This window comes from Leuresthes tenuis, unplaced genomic scaffold, assembly GCF_036924035.1.
Source record: "Leuresthes tenuis unplaced genomic scaffold, fLeuTen1.0.hap1 SCAF_18, whole genome shotgun sequence".
Taxonomy (NCBI): Eukaryota; Metazoa; Chordata; class Actinopteri; order Atheriniformes; family Atherinopsidae; genus Leuresthes; species Leuresthes tenuis.
Window position 1 is genome coordinate 15,749,933 of NW_027325372.1, and position 27,283 is coordinate 15,777,215.

The window sequence follows — 27,283 nt, forward strand, 5'->3', positions numbered from 1 at the left end:
CTCTCCCCACCCCTCACCTCTGAAGAAGAAACCTCTGGAGGATGCCGTTTTTGTGTTTCAGAAGTAGTATCATCTTTGTGTCATCTTCAGTTAAATAGCAGGTTGAAATGCTTTGAAAACCCTTTACATTTTTCCAATTCAGCATCCCAGATCTCAGAAACAAGGAATCTATGCGTGCTTTGATCTAGAGGTTATAGTTCTTAGTTAAAACAAGAATCTCCTCATTTAGGTACTTTATTATTTAGCGATCAACATGCTCAGGTGCAGATAATGACCCCAAAATGTGTCTTTTGCATAACAATGCTCTTTCCCTCTACCATACTTTAAGCATCACTGGATGTTGGAAGATGGCAGTACTTTGACTTAATGACCTACTGCAATATTCCTGCTTCTAAGGCACAAAGACTTGTGGATAGAAACCATTCCACTACATTGTTGCCAGTAGTAGTAGACTGCCAGTGAAAAAGCTGAACATTTTGCACGTCTTTGCAGAAGCAGAGGAAAACCTTCAATGAACAGGCGACTGGCAGGTTAGAAAGTGGTTACCATCCAATAAATAAGGCAAATGGATTCATGAACCTCCCAAACAGATGAAACTAGAGTTACGTGCAAAAGTTTGGGAACTTGCACTGGATGTACATTCTGTTACGCTTTGTGTGATAAACATTTGTTTCTTTATAAACTGCACTGTGGATCTATTTAAAGGTTTGATATTTCAGTCCTGTAGACCTCAGTAACAAGTTTAAACTGAGATGATAGACTAACTCCTGCCCCAACACACACATTCCCGGCCTTTTAATCCTATCACACAGACAATTATGATACGAGTTCACAAAACTGATCAAATGTGAAAAGCTGATGGTACTTTGAAGCTCATTTTATGCGTAAGGCGCCTAAAAGAACAGTCTGTCCAGTTCTGAGGGCACCCTTTGAACATATATATTCGCTAATATGCGTCTCACGCTGCCATTTTGACCAGGACTCCCTGGTAGAAGATATCTTTTATCCCAATGGGACTATCTGGGTTAAACAAGGAGCAGATTAACAAAAAAAAAAAGAATTCTTTGACTCCAAGTTCTGGCCAAGTAACAGCAACAAAGGCTAAAACAATACTTTATTAATGACTTTCCATTGTTTACACATTTACACCGCAGTGTAACACCTCTAACAAAACAATAATCCCTTGAATCCATGTTAACTGCATAGCTAACATGTCTTATAACAGATCCAACTTCAATATGAGGCTGGCGAGACATCAGGTCATCATGTCTACATGCACGACACAGGCACCAGCATAACAGCCATGTGTATCTATGGAAGATGTCGGGTGAGAAGCAGACGGAGGAACTCCCACAGGGCCAGCACACTGCAGGTGGCAGTGAGGTGCCAGGTGCACTGAAAACATCCAGAGTGTGAGAGAGAGGGAAACAAACAAAAATCCCATCAGACCTGTGCTCGAGTGCAACTCAAAAAAAAAAAAGTCCTCAAAAAGCGCGGCGATGACAACTCAACAAAGACGTGTACCGGCAGTCTCCACTTGGAGGGACGCTCTCCCCCGTGTTCACTTCTAACACAGCATCAGAAGTCTGTACGTCTCATCGCTCAAGTGTGCCGACTCAAACTGCATGGGAGAGGTTTTTGGTAGTCAAAGGCAAAAGTTATACTATTAGTGAACTGTCAGGAGAGTGAGAGCGCCGTAAAGACACGGCTGTTAGTCAAGCTCCGAGTCCGAATGAGACGCCGCCTTCTTTTTCTTTCTTCTGCCGTGTTTTTTGTGTTTCTTTTTCCTCTTCTTCTTGGACTTGTCCTGGGAACACAGACATGTCGCATTCATGTGGTATTCAACGTTTTACTTTTACATATATGGCAGAACAGAGGAGCTTTTTAAACTAGCTCCTTTTTACAGAAACATACACAGCTGCCCTCCTGGCAAAAAGTGTCCCGTTGGTGTTTTATTCATTTAGAAAAGAAAAGGTGAAATGACTCACTGTGAATTTCTCCTTCTCCTCGCTACTTCTCTTTTTCTTCTTGGCTTCAATCTAAGGCAGGGGAAAAAAAAAAAATACACGACCTGTTACAGGAAAGTGGGAAGTTTCCAGTAACAACCACTCCTAAGAAGTCTGTTTTGAAGGTTCCTCTTTTGCAATAATGGGAGTTTTAACAAGAAGTTGCACCAACAGATGGACCTTTCAGTTATTCCAAATTTCATCACATGTGGTCGTCATTTGATCAAGTGCTTGTTTGTTTGTTGCTCGCTCAACAGATTCATTAAAGCGAAACTGCAGGCAACGAAAGCTGAGACCAAATCATGGGCAAAACATGCTGATGATTGAGAACATTCATGAGACAGATGATATTAGGTGTGATCGGAAAAACGGAATTTTGTACCGAAACTGCTGTTCAGAGCCTGAAAATATCAACAAATAGAGGAAATTCACTGTTAATGCCTATCTGAGGTCCGTTCCTACAGTTTGTTTGCATCTCTGACCATTTCTGTATGACTAACATAAAGCAAAATTAAAAAAAAACAATACGCTTTGTCGATTTAAACCGAGCTATGAAATTGTTACGTTTCATTTTAACCAAAATATGTATCTGAATCTGAATGATACCGACTAAAAAAAAAGTGAATTGGTGCAAGAGGTGAAAGAGGAAGAGAGAATATGACTTTAGCGTTGTGGAAGTTGGAGAACTTTCACATAGCAATAAAAATAATAATAAAATGCAATAACGTAGCACATAGAATTGATTGGTGTCCAAAGCTTACTTCCACATTTAGAGTAATAACACTTATTACCTCCTCCTCGTCCGAGTCAACAGGCGACTCAGAGGATGAATCTTTGTGACTCCTCTCAGGCTTCCTTTTTCTTCTACGCCCCTTTTCATCCTGATGGACAGAAGATGGAGAGCACATTCTAGCACTTTGAGAGACACACAACCATCATTTACGTTGTTGAGAAAGAATTAAGAAAAACGACCTTAACTTTGTCTCCCTCTTCCTTGATCCGTTTCCTTTTCTTTGTGGGAAGAAAAAAAAAAACCAAAAAGAACATTTTCAATACCAGAGTCTGTTTTCGATTGAAGCACAGAGGCCAAAAGGTGCCGTTACGAGAATAAAAACCTTGCTTTCTGCGTCCGATTCTTCCTCTGAGCTGTCTGATGCTCGCCTGGCCGAAGACTTTCTTCGCTTCCTCTTTTTCTTCACGCTCTTCTTTTCATCCTGCCGTGCAGAAAAAGAAGAGCAGAGAGAACGGTTTGCACCGAGACTAATTTGAACGCTTGGGTTAAGTTATCTCTGAGTTTTTCTTCTTTTAGTAACAAGTTAAAAGGTTTGCTCGTAAATAGAAAATTCACGATGCAAAAAATAAGCTAGAAGAGGACTTGGGTTTGTAATGCTATGTGCAGAATAAAGGAATGTCTGTTTCACTTTACGTTTGGGATGTCTTTACACTAGACCTGTAAAGTGAATTTGTGTTTGTAGAATTAGAGGCACCGGGGTAAAAAAAAAACATTATTTTTTCTTTCTTTTTACGGATGAGACAGATGGGACTGAAAGCATCTTCTCTTAGATTATCGGCGATACACGTGGGACTAACTTACCTCGTCTTCGGACTCTGAGGAGGAACTGCTGGAGGAATCAGAACTCGATGAGGAGGAAGAGGAGGAAGATGAAGAATGCTTGACCAAAACACATTGAAAGCATTCTTCATTAGACTTGAGGTTAATATGCTTCTTTGAAATGAACAGTCACAGGATTTAATAAGAAGAAGAAGAAAAAAAAAGAAGCTTTTGTACACGTTGTACGTGTTTGGGTGTGTGTGTGTGTGTGTGTGTTTTTGACAGTAGTGCTGCACAGCAGTCCATCAAAGCACTGGAGGTCTCTCCTCACCCTGCTACATTTCTTCTTCTCCTTCTTCTTTTTCTAAACACACGTGCCAACCACAGAGAAGTACAAGTGAGTAAAAAACGAGACTTCAAAAAGCCATCCACTCTGCAATAATACCTCACTTTCCACACCTCCTTCTTGTCCTTCTTCTCCTCTTTTTCTTTGTCCACCGATCTTTTGTCTCTCTCTTTATCGCCGAGTAATTTTTCTCTGTTTTTTGCCAGCTCTTTCTTCCATTTCTACAAAAAAAAACAGCAGAAAACGACTGTGTTAAATGATGTAATAACTAGTTTTATCAACTAGTTGTTCCAAGCATGCATGCACCACTTCCCTAATCCGAATTACGGTTAGGGAATAAATAATAACACGACAGTTCTGTTTTTTTTAAATGTTTGACTTGCACGACACATTTTACTCAGGCGAAATACCTCGTGCATTTTGTCCTCAAACTCAGCCAGGGATCGAGAGCCCTTTTTCTTCTTCTCCAGCTGCTCCTTTAGCTCCTCCCTATTGATGAAGCAAAAAAACTAAATGTTTGCAGCACAGGTGACTGAGCTGCCACAGTTCTCCAGAGGAGTGTGAGACTTGAGGTGAATGCAACTCATGGTATTTTGAATCGACTGATTGTTGCTGAGTCGACAAACTCCAACGGGTTAAAGCCCCTTAACAAAAAAACATTGCGGCGCCAGAAATAGCTACTTTATGTCCTTTTAGCTTTAGATATTTCAGATATAGCAGGAGCGTGGGATGCATAATGAACTAAATGTGCCACTCACGGACGAGGCCGAAGTTCACTCCTTTAAAGACACCTCAAACTAACGAAATCCGATAAGATTGTGAGCTTTAATGCTATAAAATCCTCAATGTAAGAGCAATGTAAAGATTGTATCTAATACCTCGGGGTATGCCATTTACAAGTCCTGTTTCTTAAGTCTTATTACTGCGCATGTTGTAGAAGGAAGATATGCACGAGAGCGGTTCGGAGCACATCCGTTTATTCTGAGTCTTTAATGACCAGATCTAACTGTGATGCTGAAAGACCAGAGGCAAGTGGAACTCAGCTGAAAGAAAGAGGTTAATATTTAGGGTCCCCCCCTCCTCACCATGTCGGTCGAGGTCTGCTTAAATAATCCTGTATGGTGGGTCCAGAGCTCTGTGCAGGCCCTCTGGCTCGAGCAGCAGCTATGGGGTTGATGTATGCCTTAAAAAAAAAGAAAGAAAAAATATATAAATAAATAAACATCAGACAAAGGCTTTTTTTTTTTTACACATCCATTAAAATCACCATCCCTCCTGAAGGGTTACAGCCTAGTCTGATGACTGCAGCATAGGGAAAACAAGAATTTCCAACAAAGATGTTTTATTGGGCAGCACAAAGTCATAACAAAAGCGTGCAAAAAAAACATCTACATCTGCTCAATCCTGATAGAAATGTATGCATGTCTGTGTGTGGAGAAATCTGGCATTAGCACGAACAAACCATGAGCGTTAACCCAAACAATGTTGACAGCTATTAGCCTGCATTAGCTTTATGTGGACATGGTAGTGTTGTGAGAAGGCACCGAGCCCATGACTGATGTCCTTAATACAGCCACAAGAGAAACTGGTAAACACTGCGCAACATCACCACGTCAAAACAACCAAAGGAAAACGACGGGAGCTAAAGTTAGCATCTTGTTTATAGCAAACAGGTCCGCTCCTTTGTCGTTGGCAACGACAAATATGACCAAAGAAACGCAATGGTCCAAAATGTTCAAAACAATTGAATGCATACTGTTACATTCCTTACGGGGGTGTTAATGGGTGAAGCGACTTGCCACTAATAAGGCCTAGTATCGTAGCGGATACATATATGTGCTAATAGATGCTAATCGCAGAGCTAGCACGCTATTTTGCGTTTCTCCTCATTAGTCAGCCGCGTATCTCCACTTATACATTTCTCCACTTGAATCGCAATGTGATGTAACTCACCACTCGATTGTCTCTCTTGCCCATAGCGAGTCGGTAATGTGGAGAATTTTCCACCAAACAGAGCAAGCATGAGTGTTACCTCGCTAGCATAGAGCTAGCCGTCTCATAGTTGATAGAAGCTATCAGAGATACAAGCTGTTAGACTTCGTCGGCTGCAGCCTGAATCCCGGGCGATACGTTACTGCCTCCTTCTGGGGATAGTAGTTTATATCCATCGACAGTTTTCACATTCAGTCTAGCACAAAATGATTTATATCAATAATATATTAAGAGCTAAGGTTTATTTTTAAGCCTTTTTTTCTTTTACTGGATATGGCACAAATAAATGGAAATTTGTGGTAAAACGTTTTTTTTTCATCTAGAAAAAAAATAGACTTTTCGGGTCAAAATCATTTCTAGACGTGAATAATAAGTCCTGTCACTGAGGTGCAATTATCGGCCACGCATTTTGGTTACAAAGGGTAAAACAGAACACACTATTTTAATGAGCAAATTGTGTAGTCTAAGTGTTCCTGTGCTGGTATAAAATACAACGAAGGAAGGATCCAAGTACTTCAAATAGCAATTGCAACAGCAACTGTGTGTTATGCTGCATAAATATAAACACATTCAAAGATGAGCCCAAAACATTCATAAAAAGCTGCTTTTTATTCAGCTGGTGCAACACAATAATACAACAATGCATCCATACACAAGTATGTCAATCAGAGTGATATAATTGATCAAGCTATGCTGATGTCAGAACGGTGGAACAGCTGTTATGAGACTGAAATGCGTTAAAAACAGGTTAAATCATATATGCACAGTGATTCCATCACCTGTAATGAGACTAAAGCAATCATTTTAAATTGTAAACCACTATTTCTAAAGTATTTGTAGCTTTTGATGGATTTTATGCAGCATTTATACCAGCCATTTTGTTACCAAATAGAAAATTCACACAGTGTTTAGTTAAGCAGATAATTGCATGGATTTTAGTCGGGTTTACCCTCCAACAGTTAAAAACAGCTGGCAAAAACAGTCTAAACAGGCAGTTACTTTCAAACAGTAATGACTACAGTAACATATATTTGATAAATAGTAATGACAGTAGACCAAAAGATCAGAGACACTATTGTGAGACAGCTTGAAAGAAAACCTGAAAGAGTTGTATTGTGGTCATTTAGTAGCCCAGAGATGTGCAAACTGTGCCCGAGAGGTTTGGACGTCCAGAACAAAAACCTGAGAAAGTCTGAGAATGAGTTTGGGTGTGCTGACAGCACCACCCGTTAAGAAAACATGTTAAAAACCAGTGTTAAAATGTTACTGTTCTGCGAGAACTACAACATACAAAAATACAACTCTGCATCACTTGCCCCCCCCACCCACCCCACCCCACCCCGCTGGTAAAACAACAACAAAAAAAATTAACTGCAACATGACGGCACATGAATGTAAAACAAAGCAAAACCTGGGAAAAAAAAAAAAAAAAAAAGAAAAATTGTTGTGCACCATTTCATTTTCAAACTACTGTAAAGTTCGTAGCCCACGCTCAGTCCACTGAAATCCATTACATCATCCAAGGAACCAACCCGACATTTTCAAAAGACAAAAACCCTTTCGTCGTACAACATTCCGCCGACCTTCGCTATTCTAAGTCATTCCACTTTTAGGACATATCTATGTGCTGACATGCAGGTATCAAAACCTTTCTATCATTACAGCTAGCACAATACACTGTACAGTACCAATGCCTTGCCTTTATACATTCCTTACATACACAAACTCTATGATCACCTCCAGAGTCTGTGTACTTGGTATAAGAGTAACATATGCCGCAGCATCTTAAGAAAGAAAAAAAAAAAGAAAAAGAAAAAAAAGATCAAGTAACAAGTATATAAGACTTGTCAATAAAATTAAAATTAAATACAGGTTACTGGTGACGACACTTTGCCAAATGACTTTATGTTGAATAGTGCTGGTGGGTACTTCACCTATAACCTGTGCATATGTGGATCTATTCTGACTGCAAACTACTGGGTTTTTACAATGATAAAAGCCCATGTTGGCAAGTCAAAACTCATAAAACGTCTTAAAGTAAATGGCAGGATCAATTCTGACTTCTTTCATCACTGTCTCAGCACCGATATCAGCCGATATGATGAGTTCCTTAAAAGAGTGCAGCAACCATTAGAATCCCGCTACTGGCTGGCCTGCAGTTACTCTTCATTTCCACAAGGAGGAGGCAATGTTACAGGTGAAACTGGAATGAGGAGGACATGGCAGTGAGTGGCTGGCTTGTGATTCCTTATAACGTATCATCAAGTTCATAGTAAATCGAGTGTGTTTGAGTCTGTGCCAGTGCACACTAAGTGTTAAGTGTCTGAGTGTGCGTCTACTCTTCGTGTGCCCACTGCTTTCTCCCACAGTGAGCATAAAGGCAGGTAAGATCCACGCTGTCCATCCGGGGTCCTGTCCAGTCCTCAAGTCGGGAGGACTCTAACAAGGCTAAACACTGGTCATAAAGAGGCTTCAGCTCCAGCTCCATAGCCTCCACGGTCTGTCAGCCCACTCGACTACAAACCAAAGACGCGGGCTTCTTTGCATTGTTACACACAGTCAATTACCAAAATTTCACTAACTAAAAGCAGCAATTATGGTCCACCTATTCCGGGAAGGATGCATGGTTCAGGGAGGACGATCGGTCCTCACACCACCTTTGCGGTATCTGTTTTCGAGGACTTTCTGGAGATTTACACATCAACCATGAAAAGCATCAAGTCTCTTCGAGTCCATTTCATGTTTTGAGTTTTGAAATTACAATTAATTCAGCTTTTTGACATTGATGATCAGAAAAAAAGTCCCAGAAAAACAAAACACACCCCCCCCCCCCCCCCCCACACACAGTTCTGACCCTTTTAACTATGACACACTTTATCGCCCGACAAAATCGAGCTGATAAACTGGAAATTAGAAAAAATGTGGTCCCGAGCTCGAGCTTTTTGACCAACAAATTGCTACGCAAAGCAAAAAGTTTTTTGTTTTTTTTTAGGGTTTGAGGAGAAAAATCTATACACCAGAAACGTGGAAGGAGCCCTGCTTCCTATTGGAAGAGGACGTCTCAGAGAGTGTTGAGAAGGGCATGGAAACTTTTGCTTAGTCGTGCCGTTTAACAAACCGAGTGGAACTTTGACTTTTTCTGAGAATAAGGAAAACTGCGCTACCCAAGATTAAGGAAGAAGGCAGCTTAGAGCCTTACATCTGAACATCTTCAACAGGAGGCAGGGACGCCTGTCAATATTTTTTGGCATTCTACATTTTCCAGTCTTGTTTTTCAATTTGACATATTTTCTGCTGATCAGGGTCAAAAAGCCTAATCAATGTGTTTGGCTTTGACGTTTGTAAAAGCAACAAAACACGAGGACCACGGAGAATACTTCTAATGTACACTGTGTGGGATGATAAAAGGTGAAGGAGGACCATCAGGCAGTCCGCTCCTCAACAGTGGGCTTGTTGCTGGGAATGGGCTGGGCTGCGTACACACTTCTGCTGTGACTGTTCACACTTTGGAAGTAGGGGTGACTCAGCGCAGCGAAGGCCGATATTCTCCTGGAGGGGTTGAAGGTGAGGAATTGCTGCAGAGAGTGGGAGGAAAAGAGAGGATGAGACAGATTAATATGTGGTTAGGAAGGCTGGTGAATCCATACGTGAGTCATTTGCACCGGTCCAGATAGAAGATAAGTCTGCTTACCATTAACAGGGCCCGTCCTTGCTCATCCATGTCTGGGACCAAGTCTTCTATTGGTTTCGGAGGCCGTGGTGAGAAGGCACTCTGTGGTAGGGCCACTTCCTGGGGCCAGTCTTCTGCTGAAGGTACCCCAACGACACTGTGGAACGATAACAGCCATCAGAGCCTGTTCTATCGACAATGTTTGACATTTACCAGCTTTCCGGATCGAATGCATGTCAAAATGCTTTTACGTTATAAAGCGAATGATGCAAAAGCACCATAAAATAATCTGAGGAAAAGCAGTTGTGTCCTTTACCAAGGACTGATGCAGGATGAGAGTTTTAAACCAGCAAAAAGTGAAAGTTTGCAATTTCTTATTAAACTGAGTGAATTCTAAGAACAACCCAGGATCTGGATACAACGTTTGGTCCATCTTAGAGACATTACATCAGAAGTAAAAGGAATCACAATTCTCAGTACTTACTCAAAAATCTTTCCCAGCTGATCAACATCTGAGCTTCCTCGAAATAGCGGTCTGGAAAAGGGAAATTAAAAACAGGTTAGCTTGACTGCTACTGCTCAAACTAATAAATCAAAAAGTAATAACCATTACTTATTGGCCCACTTTAGATACGAATTTTAATGCTCACTTTCCCACAGCCGTATATAAGCTTTTGGCTCAGGGTAAAGAGGAATGTGAGAGTCTGACGTGAACGTTTCAAGTTCACATGTTGTCGGGATTGTGGAGCAGCGTTGGTGAGACCACTGAGGACGGGAGGGAGCAGGGATGAAAAGAGGGAGGGGAGCAGCAGCACGGCTGCTGGTGGTTCCTGTGGCTTTGGGCAGTCTTTGGATGCCCGTGGGCGGCCACGGCTTGCTCTGGCACCCGCACAAATTCCAGTAGTCATCATCGGCACAAGCTTGCCGGTCGCCGCACAGGACAAAAAAAGCCCATTTATCCCTTATGTGCGTCTGGTTTCGCTCTCACCGAGTGTCGATGCGTGTAGGAAATTGGGAGGGAAAGGCGTGTGAAAGAAAAGTTGGATTATTCTAACAGAGAAAGAGCTATGGCAATGAGACTTTCCTGTTCGAGTTCCTCTCAAAGGAAATGAGGAGGCGGCGCTTTCAAAGAGAGGACTTTATTCCACCATCACGGATCTCAGGACCTTTTGGCGATGCAAGATTAGATATCAGGGTCAAAGAAGATAATGCCGTTTTTGCTACATTCTATACATAGTTGTTTAGTCTCCAGCAGATGTCAATGTAAGGCAGGATATATTCACAAAGGCGGGCTGCTTTTGTGCATGCGTGTGTGTTTTGTCTCCAGGCACCATGACGGTTCAAGTAAAGCCCACTTAACTGAAGCCATCAGAGACTGGCCTGTCACCATGTGCTCCCCTGCGTTTTCCCACGTGCAAGAAGCTTTGCTGAACACTCGCCCTTTCCTACACACAAACTCTGTAACATCAAGTCACACAAGGAGATTTTGCAGATGCTTTAGACTTGAGCCTTGATTCCGAAGTGGAATAAAAGGTATCAAGTTTGTTTCAGTAATCCAGAAATGGTTCGCATAACTAACGGATGTCTGAGCGCGTCTTTGCTCTCATTTAAACAACCGACTTTAAGCTATTATAAGATCAGACCAAACCAGTTTCTGACTGTTGCAAAGAAAAAGAATTCACCTACAGCAAAGTTATCATGCCAAAACAAGTAGGGCTGATAATTCCAAGAGGTCCATTTTTAAGTTTGGTGGTTTGCTGCAAGGGGAAAACTGGGGATAATTCACATAAGGCCGGCCACTGGCATGCACACAGTCAACAGTTGGGCACAAGTGCACATTTGCGCACACTCTAGCAAATTCCTGCAAATACACACTCGCAGACTGGGATCATTTCCCACTGAGATTTGAACGTGTCCATATATATAAGTTCACAAATCCACATAAAAGTGGTGGCAGTGCAAGGACAGACACTGGGTTGGGACAGGCAGCTGAGTCACGCTTCCTTTAGTGCCATTAAGGCTCTGTCCCACATTCCACCAAGACAACCTCTGGAATGTGCGCATGTCTGTGCGCATGTTTGCACGTGAGTCTGAGTGGGGAACTGGAAAGAAATGCAGTGTGCGATTGAGAGTGGACGCAAAGTGCTCAGAGTTCAGTGGTTTGGATGTTGGACACCTGCAAGTGCACAAGGAATTCCAAAAACCTACATGCGCACGCAAGTGTGTGTTGCAGAGGATCTATCAATTGAAATCCAAACTGTGAGAAAGTCAACACGGATGTAGGGCCTCTCCCAGACCATTAACACAACACGTTTAGCCTTTTCGATTGGAGGAATGTCAACAAGCAGACGCCGTCTCCCCTATTCACTTTAACCATGACTCACACAGACACCATCCCAGCCATGCAGCTGCAGACTTGCATAATGTTTGCTCAAATTCCTGCTAACTGTATTCTCATTGCAGCGCATAGTCATTAAAGTTTTTACAAAAGGCATGATTGATGATGGAAGTCGAGACGACCATCACTCTGGGGGAAATCTTTGAGTTTTCTTGAGTCATGAAGAAAGTGTTCTATGGTTGGATTTGCATTTTTCTGACTTTCAGCATGAGGTGACGGAGCAGTTGGGAGGGTGTCAGTGCTCAGTGGGGCTCTGACATGAGACTGAAACTCGTGCAAGATTTCCAAATGACATGCAGTGTCTAACGTTGCATTTAAAGTCCTGTAACGTCGGACTCCGTTTGGCCTGCATTTCAAAAGTGAAAGAGTCTTCATTTGTACTTATTACACGGAACATTTAGCGAGATAAACAACTGGAACAAGACGTTATCAACGTCAAACGAGGTGTCAGCTAACTGCAAAGATGTTAAGCCATAAACGTGGCTGCGTAGTTCCTGAGCTGTAAACGAACACAATCTCAACCCTCAACCTAACCGTAAACTTGTCAACAAGGTTTGCTCATCTTCCCTTGTTCTGCGCTTTCCTCTCAATCCCTCTTTTTCTTTCCATCACTGCTTCTCCCAGGTGCCCTTTAATCTCCGACAGGTGTCCTTTTAAAAAGCCATCTTAATCACCCGCAGAGACACAGAGAGTGTGTGTATGTTCTGTTCGTGGCCATCAAAGGCCTCTGCCTCGCCTTCCACCTTAAGGAAATGTTGGTCAGGTGCCAGATTGTGGAGTCGCACACATGTACACACTCAGCAAAGCTTTTAACAGCTTATTGTGTAAGGGGGATGAAAGAAGCGTCCTGTCCAAGATGACACACACACACACACACACACGCCTCGCTCTGCTATCAGGATGATACCGCGATTCAGACTCTTAAAGGAGTTTTGTATGAAACAATTACAAAACTCTCTGCATTTTTTGGTTCCTGATTATTTGGCAAAAATGTGTTTGTGGATGCTTTGTTTTAAACGACCGTGTTTCTGATGTTCACTCGTATTGTTCGAGGTCTGGAGAGCATTAAACATGGCCAACTTCACCTTTCCAGAAGTATGGCAGAAAGAACCATACATCAATGGTACCAATGACCCAAAGATCAGAGGCAGCTGGAAGTACGACAGATTACTTTAACTCAAAAACTAGCAGCCAAACCCCCATACAGTTTTGCCTATAATCTTGAAGTTTCACCCATATGGGAGCATACATAATACATGTACACAAGGCTGAATCAAAATGAGATTGATTAGATCTTTTTTTTTTTTCCATTCTGACTTCATGCCAGTCTGGAAACTACTTGAACATGAGAAAGGTTTATGGGACACGAGACTAAAAGAAAATAGAGGAATGGGAGTCAAAAACCTTTGTGATTAGTGGCAACTACAGGATTTTTATACAAATGTCATTGTTAAGATAGCTAATCCAATCTAAACATGCTGTAAGAAAGTCAAACTCAAAACAGGAGAGAAATGCTAACAGGAGAGAATCCCTAAACTCACAAATAGAAAACCTTTTAGACATGGTACTGAAAACCAAAGCAGCCTTAGTTTCAGAGGGAACAGAAGAGCGGAACTGATGAGCAAGGTGGTGTTGCACCCACGTTCCCCAAGGTGAGGGACACCTCGCCTCAGAGAAAAAAAAACGGGAAGAGAAATAAACAGTTTGTCTTCATTCCTCTGCACCTTTTACCAGAGAGTTGAAGGACAGTGAACCCAAATCTTTAGTTACTGTAGGACTAGTATTTTCGATTAATTAAGGGATATAACTGGAGAGAACACAGAGATCGATGTTCACCAACAATCCAGACGGCCAATCGGCAGGTTAGTGTTGAAGGGCCTTACGGGTATCCGAGTGGATCCTGTCAGCCAAGATTCATGAATGTGGCAGTAAGGAAAAAAAAAAAAAAAAAAAGCTTTCCCCACGTCAATATTTTTAGAGCAAATAAAAAAGAGCGAATATCACAATCCCGTTACAGAAGGAAGGCAAAACAAATGGAAAGTTATTTCAAACATTTTTAAGGGAAATGGAAAAAAAAAAGTTGAACAACTTCTTAAAATGTGATTTTTTCTTTTCTTCTCTGCAGTTAACCTCAGTTTACAGTCCAGATGTTCAACAACTTCAATCATCTCAGTTAATTGTCACAACAGCTTAAATGCCTTGTGACATTTTGCTGAAAAAAAAAAAAAACTAAAATATTCACTCATAGGTGATAAACATTTCGTTTTTCTCTGCCATCAAGCCCCTCCATGCGGCTACATATCACATCTTAGCCCCGTGTGACCCTTTGAACCTACGCACTCCCACTGAGACAAAACTGTAGAACACGGGTGGTTGGGGAGTCTGTGCATGATGGGGTCTGAGGACGGTTGGGGAAGGAAGCAGGGCTGCTCCTCCTGGCACTAAGCCCTACCTCAAAAAGACGGTTCTTATCTGCTATGGCACACATGTACGATTACAGACTCAAACACTGTTTTTCTTTTGTCTTGAAACAATTCCATACAAAAATGATGGCACAGAACAGATTAATCTCCGTGCTGTGATGATCAAATATGCCAAGGCGTCCATGTCTTTTCTTCAACAAATGGGCAAATTTTGGGTTTTTTTGCCTGTTTTTTACAAGGTTTGTCCGTTATTAGCGTGGCTCTCCAGTGTGTGAAGTTCGTTAGACCACAAACTGACAAATACCTACGCCAAGAAGCAGAATCTTGACTTGCATACCATAACCACAACAGACAGCCTGTGTTACTGTAATGGTACGATAAGCTAACTGAAATGTGATTACTTACTGCTCACAACACATCTGACAGGTGTCATTTAAGGAGAAGATGACTAGTTTGAGAAACTCCCAAATGACGGCGTTTTTTTGTAACATGACTAAAAAAAAAAAAGCATCTCGAGTGTAGAAATCAATCAGAGGTTAAGATCATTAGTCATTTGAGGGATTTTTTCTTTTTTGTCGTAACCCCATCAGGTAAAATACTGAGTCTGACGATGTGGACATTAACACAGAAAGAAGATGCAGATTTCTTCAGTGAAACTCACCGCCAATGACGTAGGTTTACTCATAATGTGTTGTTCTAAAAGTAAATGTTGATGACTTGGCGGTAGCTATTTCCAAACATCAGATTTTGAAAAAAAAACTAAAATTTCTGACCCCCCCCTGCACTTTCAAGCTTCATAAAGATTTTAGCACTGCATTATTCTTCAAGCTGTAGTTCTTCAGGCTGCAGTACACTGCAGTCACATTGTGATGGTAATAAGTAACATGTTACAGCCAGGTTCAGTGACTATCCCTTTCTAAAATAATGACACGTTCCCGCTAAGTATTATAAGATTATATACACGTATGACATGGTTTGCCAGCAGAATTTTGAGTTTTGCTTTTGAGACATAATGTCAGTCTTCCTCACCTTCTCCTGAACATTTCTGCAAAGATGCAGCCAACGCTCCACAGGTCCACTGGTGTGGCGTAACTGGACTGCAGCAGCACTTCTGGGGCTCTGTACCACAGCGTCACCACCTATACGACACAGAGCAGAAAACCCATTAAGACTTTCCTGTAAAGGTAAAAAGACCCAAAACGGTTCACTTGACAGCAGCATTAGGCAAATGTCACTATCTGGCAGGGCTCATACACACATGCACACTCACAAAGAAGGTTAAATGCTTCTCTGCTGCCATCTTGGCCTTACGTAACACATGAAATCATATCTGGCAGGACGTGTCTTTGCTCACATTTGGGCGTACCGACATCACAGTCTTTCCACAGCAATATACCAGGTACAAACAATTCAGGCATATCCTTTAAGAGCAAGTGTGTTTGTGTAGAGGGGCTTTGATTGATTAAACCTGCTGGGTGAAACGTGAAACGACAGCAGCATTGCATCACCCAAACCACTCGATCACTTCTTCATGCCAAAAAAAGAACTTCCTCTCTTTCATCACACAACCCGGCACCCACCTGAGGTACAACGGCAGCCATTTTGTGCCACTAAAGCGTGGTTTCCAAATTTGTCCCTGTAACTCTATTGGGACTTCTGAGTAAAAGTGTGCGCAGCCTGCAGGAAAGCAGCATTGTTAGCAGCTACAGTAGGGAAAGCCTCCAGACAAAACTCAGTGACCCCTACTAAGAGAGTGGACTGGTTCCAGGTGCTTTCCTAAACTCGAGCTTTTTCCAACAGCTTTTGGCTGCAGTTCCCCCTTCAGGCGCTGCAGAGTGCTTATCGGGAGTCTGAGACATGCCTCACATTAAGCTGAGACACACATCAACAAGAGTAGTCACCAATTACTCGGACTGCTTTGAAGTTACCGACATAAATTGAATACAAATAGGAATTGCACAAACCATTAACAAATAATATATACACACACACACACACACATCTCCATGTATGTGGCTGACATTGAAAAACAATAACCATGTTGTCTTTACTAAATACAGCTATTGCGACATTAAAGCAAGCTGTTTCAGTTCAATTAGCCCCTTATAGATCAAACAAGGTACAATAACAAAAAGAGCAGCCCGTGTACATTGGTGTCATCACACCCCATGAACACAGCACTAAAACAGGTATCTCGGCAAGTTAAGGCGTGTAGATCTAGTCTAGATCACCTCTCAGCAACTGTCGCATCTTCAGACTTTGTGTGGTCATGACAATGTGATCGAAGCGCTTTAGCTTAGCTTTACTGGCACTACTCATCTATAGCTGGTTAGATGCGATGGCTCATCCTATTTCAATGGGTGGTTGTACAGAAACATTATGGCAACACCGACAACTTTCTCTATCCTGGATGGCATTGAAGGGATATCAGAATGCCAATGTGCACATAATGTGTTAAAATGAACATTTTAGCATTGTTACTATGAATGCTCACTGGCTCAAAGGACTGCTGTGCTGCAATTTCAAGGGTTAAAACCTTGAAGTGGTTCGCAACTACTCACATTGATAACCTAAATGCAAAACAAATACATCATTTATGGTGACAGTTACTAAGTTGCAGGGCACTATTTCACAATCCACTTCCCCCTGAAATAAGGACTTCATTCAAAACTGACTTTTAGCAAGAGGGAGTTTTGGATGTCAAAGGTAAACTAACCAACGTTATCTCAAGTTCAGGAATTAGCCAGTCAATAGAGACCCCTAAAAACAATAAAAAGCCAGGTCACATTTTGCTTCTAAACTGAATGACTCTATTAATAGAGCTGGGGGCTGCATTTTGCAGATGTGTGACACTTTAATCTCTGCTTCCTGCTTCAGTGGAAACAGGGCGGAAGGTGAGGCTAGCTGGCTGAGGTGCAACGGGTGAGCCATGTGATCAGAAATGAGACGCAGGCTAAGAATGAACATACTGACTTGTTGGGGTCATTGAAGAATTTTACAACAGTGAAACCTCAAAGAAAAGCATGAATGGAAGTCGCACAGCTACACGCTGCCATTTATATTTCTTTGCACAAACCTTTGCTTGCACAGCTTGATTTTTTTTTTAGTAAGTCAGTCAGTTAGCTGCAGTTATCAGTTAGTGTACATCATAATGCATACGGCCCCTGCAAAGACATAGCACTGCCGAGGCCATCAAATCCTCTACTACAGATGGTTATTTTACGGTCATCGGTAGGTTCTTAAAAATCTTGCAGCAGCAGACTCAAATGCACAAGACTTCAGACAACTGCATGGATTTGACACCCTGCAAAGACAAAAGTCAGAGTTCATATGAACTCACACAAAGCCTTCTAGGAAGAACCACAGACCTAGAGCTCTGAGTATATCCGCCTAACAGTTATTCGAAAACCCGGCCACAGCTGCAGATTAACGCATTTAAAACATGCACACCACGGAAAATAGATGCACAAAGCTTTAATTCACTTCGAATTCACATTTTTTTCCTCCCGCTTTTTCATTTGCATCCATTCTTTCATGGCATCCAAAGCTACCTCCCTGCTTCACTGCTCTGTCAACAACACTCAGCCAAAAGTCTTGTTTGGGATGAAAAGTTTGTTTCTGCTGGAGGCAATTTTATGCAAAGGTTCTCTTTGTTTTTAAAGTTTGCGAACAAAGATAATTACCATTTTCAGCTGCGGTCTTCAGCCTCTTTCCAAGACGAGGCTCGCATGCGATGGTTTTCAAACCAATCAAATCCTCTGAAAAATGGTCAAACTGAGAAATGTTTTATTACAGCAACAGACATTAAAGCTAAATAAAGAAAGGGAACAAAGACGATCATCTGTTTTGAAATCACCCCCCCCCTTCCATTCATGCTTCAACTACAGTGTTGCATATGTAATTTCATACAGTTTCAGAACACTTTCAGCTGGTCATTTGTCTATACAGCAGATGAGCCAGTGTAGCACTACAACCACAGATGATGCAATACTTTAATTGTTTCTTTAATTGTTGAACGATTTGCCCACACAGACTTGGAGATATCGTTGTACCTCTTCATCTCTATTTCCGAAAGACTCACTGGGAAGTTCTTCCAATCATGTGACTGACTTGTTGTCTGCGTGTTCTCCTTTTTCATACCTATAAACTGGCCTGACTTTTTCCACTTTGTTTTCATCTCTGTCCTTTCCTCCCCCAGAAAGTCAAGGCAGATGATTCCCTGAGTCTGATCCTGTCGGAGCTCTCTTACTTATAAAAAGGGTGTGTAACTATTACACGAATAGAACTATGATGAATTAGACAGAACCGGATTACAATCAACTGGATTGTATTTAATTGCACTTGCATTGAATTTAGTTTAATGTCTTTGTAAAGTGCCCTGAGATGACTTTTGTTGGAAATGGTTGCCATATAAACAAAATGAACTGAGTTAACCTCATTAGTGGTGAGATGTTCCACAAGGTGTTACACCAAGTTTCCAGCATTTTTCTTTTTGGAAAAAAAAAAAAAAAAAAAGCTACTGCCATCAAATAAATGTTAAGATGATCAAATTTCTTCCACGTTTTACACGTAAACCAGGTGATCAACAGAGTGCTCTATTACATGTTGTTCATGGACTTTTTTTCTGGACGAGTAGAAGGGTCATGATACACATTCCCTGCATACTTAGTATTCAAAGCATGTGTATGCAGCACTGTAAAGATAAACAGCTCATTGCATTGAAACAACTCATTCACCTCTGCAACAAAATGGAATAAAACGGATTTCATTAAGTGTCCCAACAAACAAACTCAGCTCAAACATCAGATTCGCAGTATAAGGGCTCCCATGTTCATATCCCTTCAACCGACACCTCTCCTTTCCACTTAGCTCTCCTTTTAACCCTGCATACCTCCTCTCTCCTGCAGCCCCTTGTCTGTTCTCCGTAAAATATCCATTTCCCCAACTGTTTCTGTAAGCTCCCCTAATATCTGTAAAACACGTATGCCCCAAATGCAGCAGAGCCGACACTTAACAGCTGGAGAGCCTATAACATCCATGAATGGATTTTAACCACACACACAGTTTCGCACTCTCCATTTAATGCTTAAGTTTCAAGTCTGCTGGACTAAACATCTCAAAACTATTATTCTTACAGAAGGTACGTGTTCCGAGTCGCAGCCTAAACAAAAAAAACTTAACAACCGTTTTCACAGGGGTGATTATGACTACATGTCTGTTGTTAAGTGAAAAGGACATTCTCCAATTGTAATGTTCCTTTTTTGTGTCCTTTCCCCTCCTCTTCTTCCAACCACGATTGCATTCCTTCTTCCTTAGTCTCCTTTTCTCACCCTTGTCATTCTCCGTTCTGATTCACATATCCCTTCATTACCCACCCCGGTTCTCTCTCTTCTGTAGGGGTAGGCTGCATGAAAACGGATACAGATTCCACCGTACAGTACACTGGATGAGTCACAGATAGAGAAAGTGAGTCAGCCTAACAATGTGTGCGCTACGTTGTTTTTCTTTTAAGACAGCTGCTTTGCATTTTCAATCGGTCTCTGTGCCTCTCCGACACCCTACTTCCCGTCGGCGCGGTAACAGAAAACCCAGAAGAGGTCAGATAAAGCCGAAGGGCCAAAGGAGAAAAGAGTGAAGGAGTGAGGCTGAGAGACAGTGAGTGTGTGAGGCTGACTCCAGATTAAAGGACAACATTCTGGGAATTCCTTTCTGCTGAGAGCATCCTCCCCCTCACCACCAGCACCATCCTCCACAGTTCTCACTGCTGCACTTTCTTCCCTGCTCCCCATGAAGAAGGAAATGGCTTCTCCTGCCCCAGAGGACCTCAAGACCTCCTAGGCCAGACCTCCAAGCTCGTCCGCTTTGCAACATCCGGACCTGTGCTACCAGTGCATGTACAATGGACTAGTGAGACAATAGGGTGCATGTGAGTGAGGGGGCGTTTGGCATGTGTCATGTGCAAGTACTTGCACGTGACTTGGAGAGCACCTGCTTTGGCCTACATGAATGTGCTTCAGTCTGCCAAGAGCTTTTGTATGTGGTATCTGCAAATGCATGCAAGTTATTTGCAGCTCGTGTTTGATGTTTAATGACGAATTGGTTCTTTTTTCCCCCCAGATTGTTTCGCTATTATTTTTTGGTAAAGAAAATAAAAGAAACTAACGTAGAGTTCAGGTCTCAACGCCAAAAAAAAAAAATAATAAAAAATTCCATGTGGAGTAACCCCAAGAGGGCCGATTACACCAGACATCCTGAACACGGTTGGGCTGAGGCAGCTCTTTAAAAATATAGAACGAATGATCCAAAGCACCGTAGAAATACTGTGCTGGTCCTCAACTATAGTAAACATTGATTAAACCTATATGAAGGGCTTTTGGGAATCATCCTTTTTGTCATCCAATACAACATGACATTTTCCCATCGATCTGTGAGATCTACCAAGGAGTACCTAAAGGGTGACCTGAGGATTAGGGCATTAGCACTGGAGGCCATGGTGGACGACTGCTGGAGTTTGGCTGAGGGCCTATGTTTACATTCCCTCTCACTGAGGAAGCCAAGGATGAAAGAGCACCACTGCACACAGACGTTTACCCTCTACACACACATGCACACTCGCAGACAAGTGCTTCACATGCACTCAAGGTAAAAATGACTGCTGTTACTGAAAAGAGCACAATGGGCAGATTTAACTATCAGCAATAAGTAGAGTAAAGTACAGCGCGGTTCATTCTCTGCACTGGATCAGCTGTTTGATGCTTTGAGTCTTAAGCTGGAGTTTGATTACATTCCTGAAAGCAATCCATCATAAATGAAAGTCTTCCTCTGGAGATCTCAGAGGGATACAGAGTATAGGCTGGCCACATATGGGTGAGGCAGAACGGATGTCCTAATAATAAGCATAAAGCACTCAGACTACAGTACAGTAGAGACTGTGATGTTGTGCCTCCAGAGAGGCCCCATTCGAAGCTGCAGCAGTCAGCCATGTTGTAAACACCATTATTTCAGTCCTCCCTCACTTTCCCTCTTTTTTCCACTTGTTTTGCAAAAAGGACAATTTACAGCTCCGACAATGTCCCCTCTCTGGGCCAAGAAAGGACAGAAGATTTAGGAGGGACATGTCAGGGGGAGGGGGGGGCGGTAGATTGTTACAAGGGGCAGTGTGTGTGTGTGTGTGTGTGTGTGTGTGTGTGTGTGTGTGTGTGCGTGCGGCAACAGAAAGACAGGGATATGAAGAAAAGTGCAAGAGCAGCACACAGACTGTATACAGTAAAACAGAAAAAAGGGGCACTGCAACTGTTGCCAAAGTATGCACAGCATACAGGAATGCAGCACGGGGCCCTCAGCGAATGAAACAAAGACAGCACAGTCAGTGGCTCTCTCTCTCCAGTGCTACCACATCCGCACATCATTAGCTGGAAAATTCCTGATATATGCCGTAATTTTTTCTCTTTTTTTTTTTTTTCTCCCCCTTTCCCCATTTCTTTTTCTGCTGCTGGTACAGACCAGGCCTTAATATCCAGGTGACCGTGTGTACACATGCAATGCACACATACCAATCAGTGCCCCCTTTTCCCCACCTGGAGCAGTGCCAAGACACGGCCGAGAATTAATACAGTGGAGGGAATTGTAGAAGTGTGTGAGCGTCTGTTAGACACATTAATAGGGGTCAACACAGGGGAGGAAAAAAAAAACCTGCGCTGTGCGTGAGGGCATGCATGTGTGTGTGCAAACTGTCATAAAAATACATGCATTTCCTGTGTGTATGTATGCATCTTCCGTGATCATGCATATGTGTTTGAACTGTGAGCATGTTTGCTTAAGTCAAGCTGGGGCCAGCCCCTCTGCTCCAGCCGACTGCAGTCAAGCATCGAGGATGACTTTTCCTTTTTTTTCCCATGTGGAGCCTTTTGAGGAGATATCTAAACATTCCCAGAGTGCGCTGCACGTGCTCTCCTTCGTGCAGTATGAGGGTTTTCCCCCCCTCCCTCTCCCTGCTTGCCTATCTTTCTGTCCGTCCAGAGCAGTGAAAAAAAAACAACAAAAAAAAAAAAAACTGTCTGCAACAAATTCACAGACACGACTGTCCAACTTAATCCTGGTCATGATCGTTGAGCGATTTCCCGTTGAATCAGTTTGTTTCCGATTGTTGCGTTCCTCTTGAGAAGGGCCAATGGCGGAGAGGTAAATGGAAAAAAATAATGACAAAGGAATCCATGATACCATATTTGTATAATAACAGTTATATCTTGTCATAGGTGAGAACAGGTCAACCTACATGTGTGTCGCGCACCCCCACAGACTGAAACCTGCGCAAATCGGACCAAAAGGACATAATTTAAAAGGCAAATAAAAAAAATACCAGTCCTCACTGAAAAGAGTGGGACTTCTTTTCTTGTGTTGTAAAAAGCCTGTCTGCTGTTTGAGCGCAGGCAGGAAATCTGGTTTCAATTTGTTTAATGTCGTGTGAGATATGGGTGTCTTATTCTGGTAAGAGCAGTGGGAGGCTGCGAGCAGAAGGAACTGGGGGAAGCTTTGGGAAAATACCTTTGATCAGGTAACATTTCCCTTCTTCTGCATAGTCACCAACACTGAAGTTTACAGGAAGCCATGACGGCGACCGCCGAGATTGTCTAGAAGAAACTTTAAATGATGTTTACAATAACAGTAATAACAAATGGTTCATTTGATCATATCAAAGTAAGCCTCCTCTTAGCAAAGACTCAAAAGGATTTGGCTTAAAGTGTCAGAAAATTCCCTTTGGCTTACCAGTCACTCCATAACAGACTTAAGCTAAGAGGCGAGAAAGAGCAAACATTTTCTATACTAAAGAGCTTATCGCATCTCCTGTAAACCATGATGACACCTCAGTTTCTTTTCACCTTGAAAAATACAAGGGTCTAGCATCAACTGCTACCATAAAAGTCTGGTGGCATTCCCCCAGAGTTTTCCAAATCCAATTTGACAGGCAACAGCATGCGCATGACATGCATGGGAGTGTAAACTAATGAGTTTCATGGGACCATGCAGTCAGCCTTGTATTACAATAGTTGCCAATGTGTGGAAAGACCCCCCACGGTCTTTGGACCCCCCATCTTTGGAAAACAACATCTTACCTGACCTTTAATTCCCTGTCACCTTCAGATCTGACACCGTTTTCCAAAATTATCTCATCTTAAGCCGCCCTAAACGGAAATTGGCTCCTTCTCCACGAGGCTCTAAGCTATTCAAATCATAGAATCATCATCATTGGGGGGTATATACCATCAGCAGTTATTCATGCTGCACTCTAATTTGTGATTCTACACAACAAGGGCACCAGGGTTAGAAAACCAAAGTGGCCCCTAAATAGACAAACCATAATCGATGTAGATCTGCAGCACATGTATGGCGCTTTCCCAAGCAGGCTTGCAGACAGTATAACACAAGCGACTACCTATCTGTGCACCTCCTCAACCTGATGTTCAGAAGATTACACAAGATCCTTTCTGGGGAAGTCCCTCGATGGTTGCTAAGGAAAATAAACATCAAAAATATTACATTTGAGACTGGGGAATGGCTTATACAGTGTCTGATCTTTACCAGCGATATAAATTGCATTACAACAGATGTCATCTAATTGTTTGTTGGAAGTGTGCGTGCACGAGTCTGACGGAGACCATTAAACCATTCAGTTCAGCTAACCGGGAGCCTTAGTATGGTTAAGAAAAACAATGATAACTGTTTTTCTTAACCATACTAAGGCTCCCGGTTAGACTCTTGGACCCTAATCTAAACCCGTGTTTGGATGTTGAACAGATATTGTAAAGAGATATTCGATTTTTTTTGTCCCTGCAGAAACATGTTGGTATAGTTATCCACAAAATAGCTCTCACTGACAACCGCTATTAAGATTTCTTTTCAAAGTTGGAGTCGTTAAAGGTGATGGAAAATTCTCCAAGCGACGGGCGCTCTGACGGGCTGCAAGTAAGACACGGAGTACTCAACCATTTCATACAACCACGGCCTGCTTTAAAAAAAAAGAAATATACCTCAAACACAGCAGTAAGAAAACGCTGCCACACAGCATACTTGGGATGAATTTATTCCAAATTCGAACGAGATCAAAAGAAAGAGTTTTCCTTGAAGTGCTTTTTGAGAAATGGGATCTCGGTGGTATGGACAGATAAAAAGTTCCCTCAGCACTCTTTTCTGGTATGTCAGATTAAACCATCGGCTTTTCCCATCTGCCTGTCACTCAAGGTAGTACAATGAGCCTGTAGCCAGACTGAGGTCAATAAAAAGCAGCAACAAAGCAACGGTCCCTCGGGGATTGCCGGGGGCAGCCTGATCTGGACCCCCATACCAAGCCCGATGGGTGGTCTCCCTCCCTCTTCCTCATTTTTCCTCTCCCTCGCTCGAAGACGGTGAAAAGTGCGCTACTAGATTGTGGAGTGACGCTGACAAAGCTATCAGTGAAACGCAGCCATGCATGCACCCAGACTCCACCACACATTTTGAACACACACACACACACACACTGACCACACACTTTGTCAATGACAAAAACAACGCTGCGTGTTGCTAGGCGAGAAAGCAAATTCATCACGAAAAGAGAAGTTCATTCAATGTTGGTAGATCATCAGCAGAAAACACAAGAGTGCCATTTTCAGAGCGAGTTAGGGACTCTTAGCAGCTTCATGCAAATTTTCTTCAGCCATCGTGTCATTTTACAAGTACTAAATGAATCACTTTGAAAGTGAGAAAATCGCCCTGTTCGCTTAAGCAACAGCAGTTCTCCAAAGCCCTTTTGTCTGCCAGTAACGGTGGCTCTAGGTGACTAAATAAGTAACTGCTTGTCTGTTGGGCAAAGGGGAAGATCCTCTTGAACAGTGTGTGTATGTGTGTATATGTACACTGCACAGTGGAGATTATGTGCTTTTATTAGCAAGAGGAAACAATGAATGGGTGAATGGAGATTGTGTCTGTTGGGCTGATAGGGGGGATTCCAAACACAGGAACATTCATCAGGAATTGAAGATCCCATGCTCACGTTGCCGAGGTTCAGTGCAGCGCGTGAACTAACCCCCCCCCCCCCCACACACACACACACAACCGTCCATCGCATTTTTGTGGCCCAATCTGTATAACCGAGGAAGGAAATGAGTGTGTGAATGTGTGTGCAAACACATTCAAAGTGATATGTTGTGTGCACGAGTAGTTTCAGAGACTTGATATGTGTCACTTTGAAATAAAGGTGAATTCCCCTCGTTTAACCCTCAACAAAAAGTGTCCCCATCTAGTCATAAAAGAAGCAAAAGAGGATAAACCCTGCAGTGAAACCGCGCACACACTGACTGTTGCATAACATCATGTTAATTATATGCGTTTTCTCTGCAACTTAGCTGTGAATTATCATTAATCAGGATAAGAAATCTTACACATTAACCAAGGAAACTCTTATCTTAATCACAAAAATTACCCTCGATAATAAGACTGCAAATGTCAGTCATAAAAAGGGAGACTCTTTTGAAACTCGAACAGTTCGACTCTGTCCTGGTATTTTAAACATTTACATTTACATACTTCTAAGAACAGTTTTTTTTAGTGATTAAAGTCCCACTAAATGTAAAAATTGACTAACCCCTTAAAAGAGAAATCCTTACAGGTAGTTTTGAACCACTTTTGTCAACCATAAAAAGACTTCTCTCTTAAAAAGACTGACATCTCTCTTCCAGGACTGCAGCATGCCTCCTGCTTTAGATGAAACATTTGATCAGCGATACCCGAATTTGTGTTTGTCGCTCTTAGTGAAGGATTTTGAGTATCTTTCATATCCAAAAGGATATGAAAGATACGAGATATGAGGACATGCAGCAAAGCGCCCTGAGCAAGGACTCAGAACTGGGAATGATTGCATTGAAGAGCTTCAGCTTCTGTATATGGGACGCCTGCTAAACCTGTTGAGCTAAACACTTAGACACACACAATGTGGCTGTGTGTGTGTGTGTGTGTGTGTGTGTGTGTGTGGGGGGGGGGGGGGGGGGGGGGCATAATTATGTTCAAAGCTTTGAACCACTGTTCGGTTTCACTGGGAGGCATCTTCATTAGAGATATCTCAGCAAAAAGTTATTCTTACAGTAGTCCAAAACACAATGATTACCTTTTTTTTAACCCATTAAAACACCTGCAATTTTCGCCAAAAAAAAAAAGGGCACTTCCAAAGTAAATTCAAAGCTTTGAACCATTCGGAGTAGAGGCATGGTCTGAAGGAAATTTTTAAAGTTTGCAGCAATGGACTATGCGTCTTCAGATTTGTTGAGGGCTTAACTATTTTACTGGAGTACATTAACTGCACCCTTGAAAAGGTAACAGGACCATTTTTGCATCTGTTGAGGCTTCATAGGTGAGTTGCACCTTTTTCTTTTGTATCTGCGACTGATTGGACCTAAGCGTTTACTGTATCTACAGTTGGGATTGTATCCTAAAATGGCGTACATCATTCGAATCTCAAGAACTTAATCTTTCCAACGGTGTATAACATGATGGTACTGAGAAAGGGGGGCTGAGTTTTGTTGTGCAATATGCAGCGTCCGCCGGAACGTCATACAAAAATCTACTTTAGTTATTTTTTCATTCAAGTCAATGAAATATTAACATTTTCCTGCCATTTTCTAATACATCTTGTGAACGCACAGTGCATCATACTCATGGAATATCCAAATCATACGTCTATATTTCTATCCACAAAGTGCAGTGAGTCATTCAAAACTGCAGCATTTGACACAGTCATACTGAAACCGTCTTACGTGCCTCTTGAAGACAACTGTGGCGGTAAATCGTCAGATCCCCTCGTCCGATAAGGATGATCTACTATAAAAATTTAATTGCCACAATAGAGAAATAGAGTTTGCCGTTCT

At 42.2% G+C, this 27,283-nt stretch overlaps 2 protein-coding genes across 3 annotated transcripts in view; both read right to left on the reverse strand.

Annotated features, from left to right (window-relative positions):
- Positions 1 to 1,096: 1,096 nt before the first annotated feature.
- fam133b (family with sequence similarity 133 member B) lies at positions 1,097 to 6,009 on the reverse strand. The gene is made up of 11 exons (XM_072370478.1): positions 5,858 to 6,009; positions 4,990 to 5,087; positions 4,315 to 4,393; positions 4,018 to 4,125; positions 3,890 to 3,922; positions 3,601 to 3,678; positions 3,122 to 3,220; positions 2,979 to 3,017; positions 2,798 to 2,887; positions 1,989 to 2,039; positions 1,097 to 1,807 (listed from the first exon to the last, which is right to left on the reverse strand). The coding sequence occupies exons 1-11, from the start codon at positions 5,879 to 5,881 to the stop codon at positions 1,712 to 1,714; spliced, it is 795 nt and encodes a 264-aa protein (XP_072226579.1). The 5' UTR covers positions 5,882 to 6,009; the 3' UTR covers positions 1,097 to 1,711.
- A 1,231-nt stretch (positions 6,010 to 7,240) lies between these two features.
- The window catches only part of cdk6 (cyclin dependent kinase 6), a 33,224-nt gene continuing 13,181 nt past the window's right edge, over positions 7,241 to 27,283 (reverse strand). For both annotated transcript variants that reach the window (XM_072370137.1, XM_072370138.1), the window contains exons 5-8: positions 15,417 to 15,526; positions 10,051 to 10,101; positions 9,588 to 9,723; positions 7,241 to 9,471 (exon numbers count right to left, since the gene is read on the reverse strand). In XM_072370137.1, the coding sequence (XP_072226238.1) occupies positions 9,319 to 9,471; positions 9,588 to 9,723; positions 10,051 to 10,101; positions 15,417 to 15,526 (450 nt within the window). In that variant the 3' untranslated portion in view covers positions 7,241 to 9,318. The remainder of the gene's footprint in view (positions 9,472 to 9,587; positions 9,724 to 10,050; positions 10,102 to 15,416; positions 15,527 to 27,283) is intronic.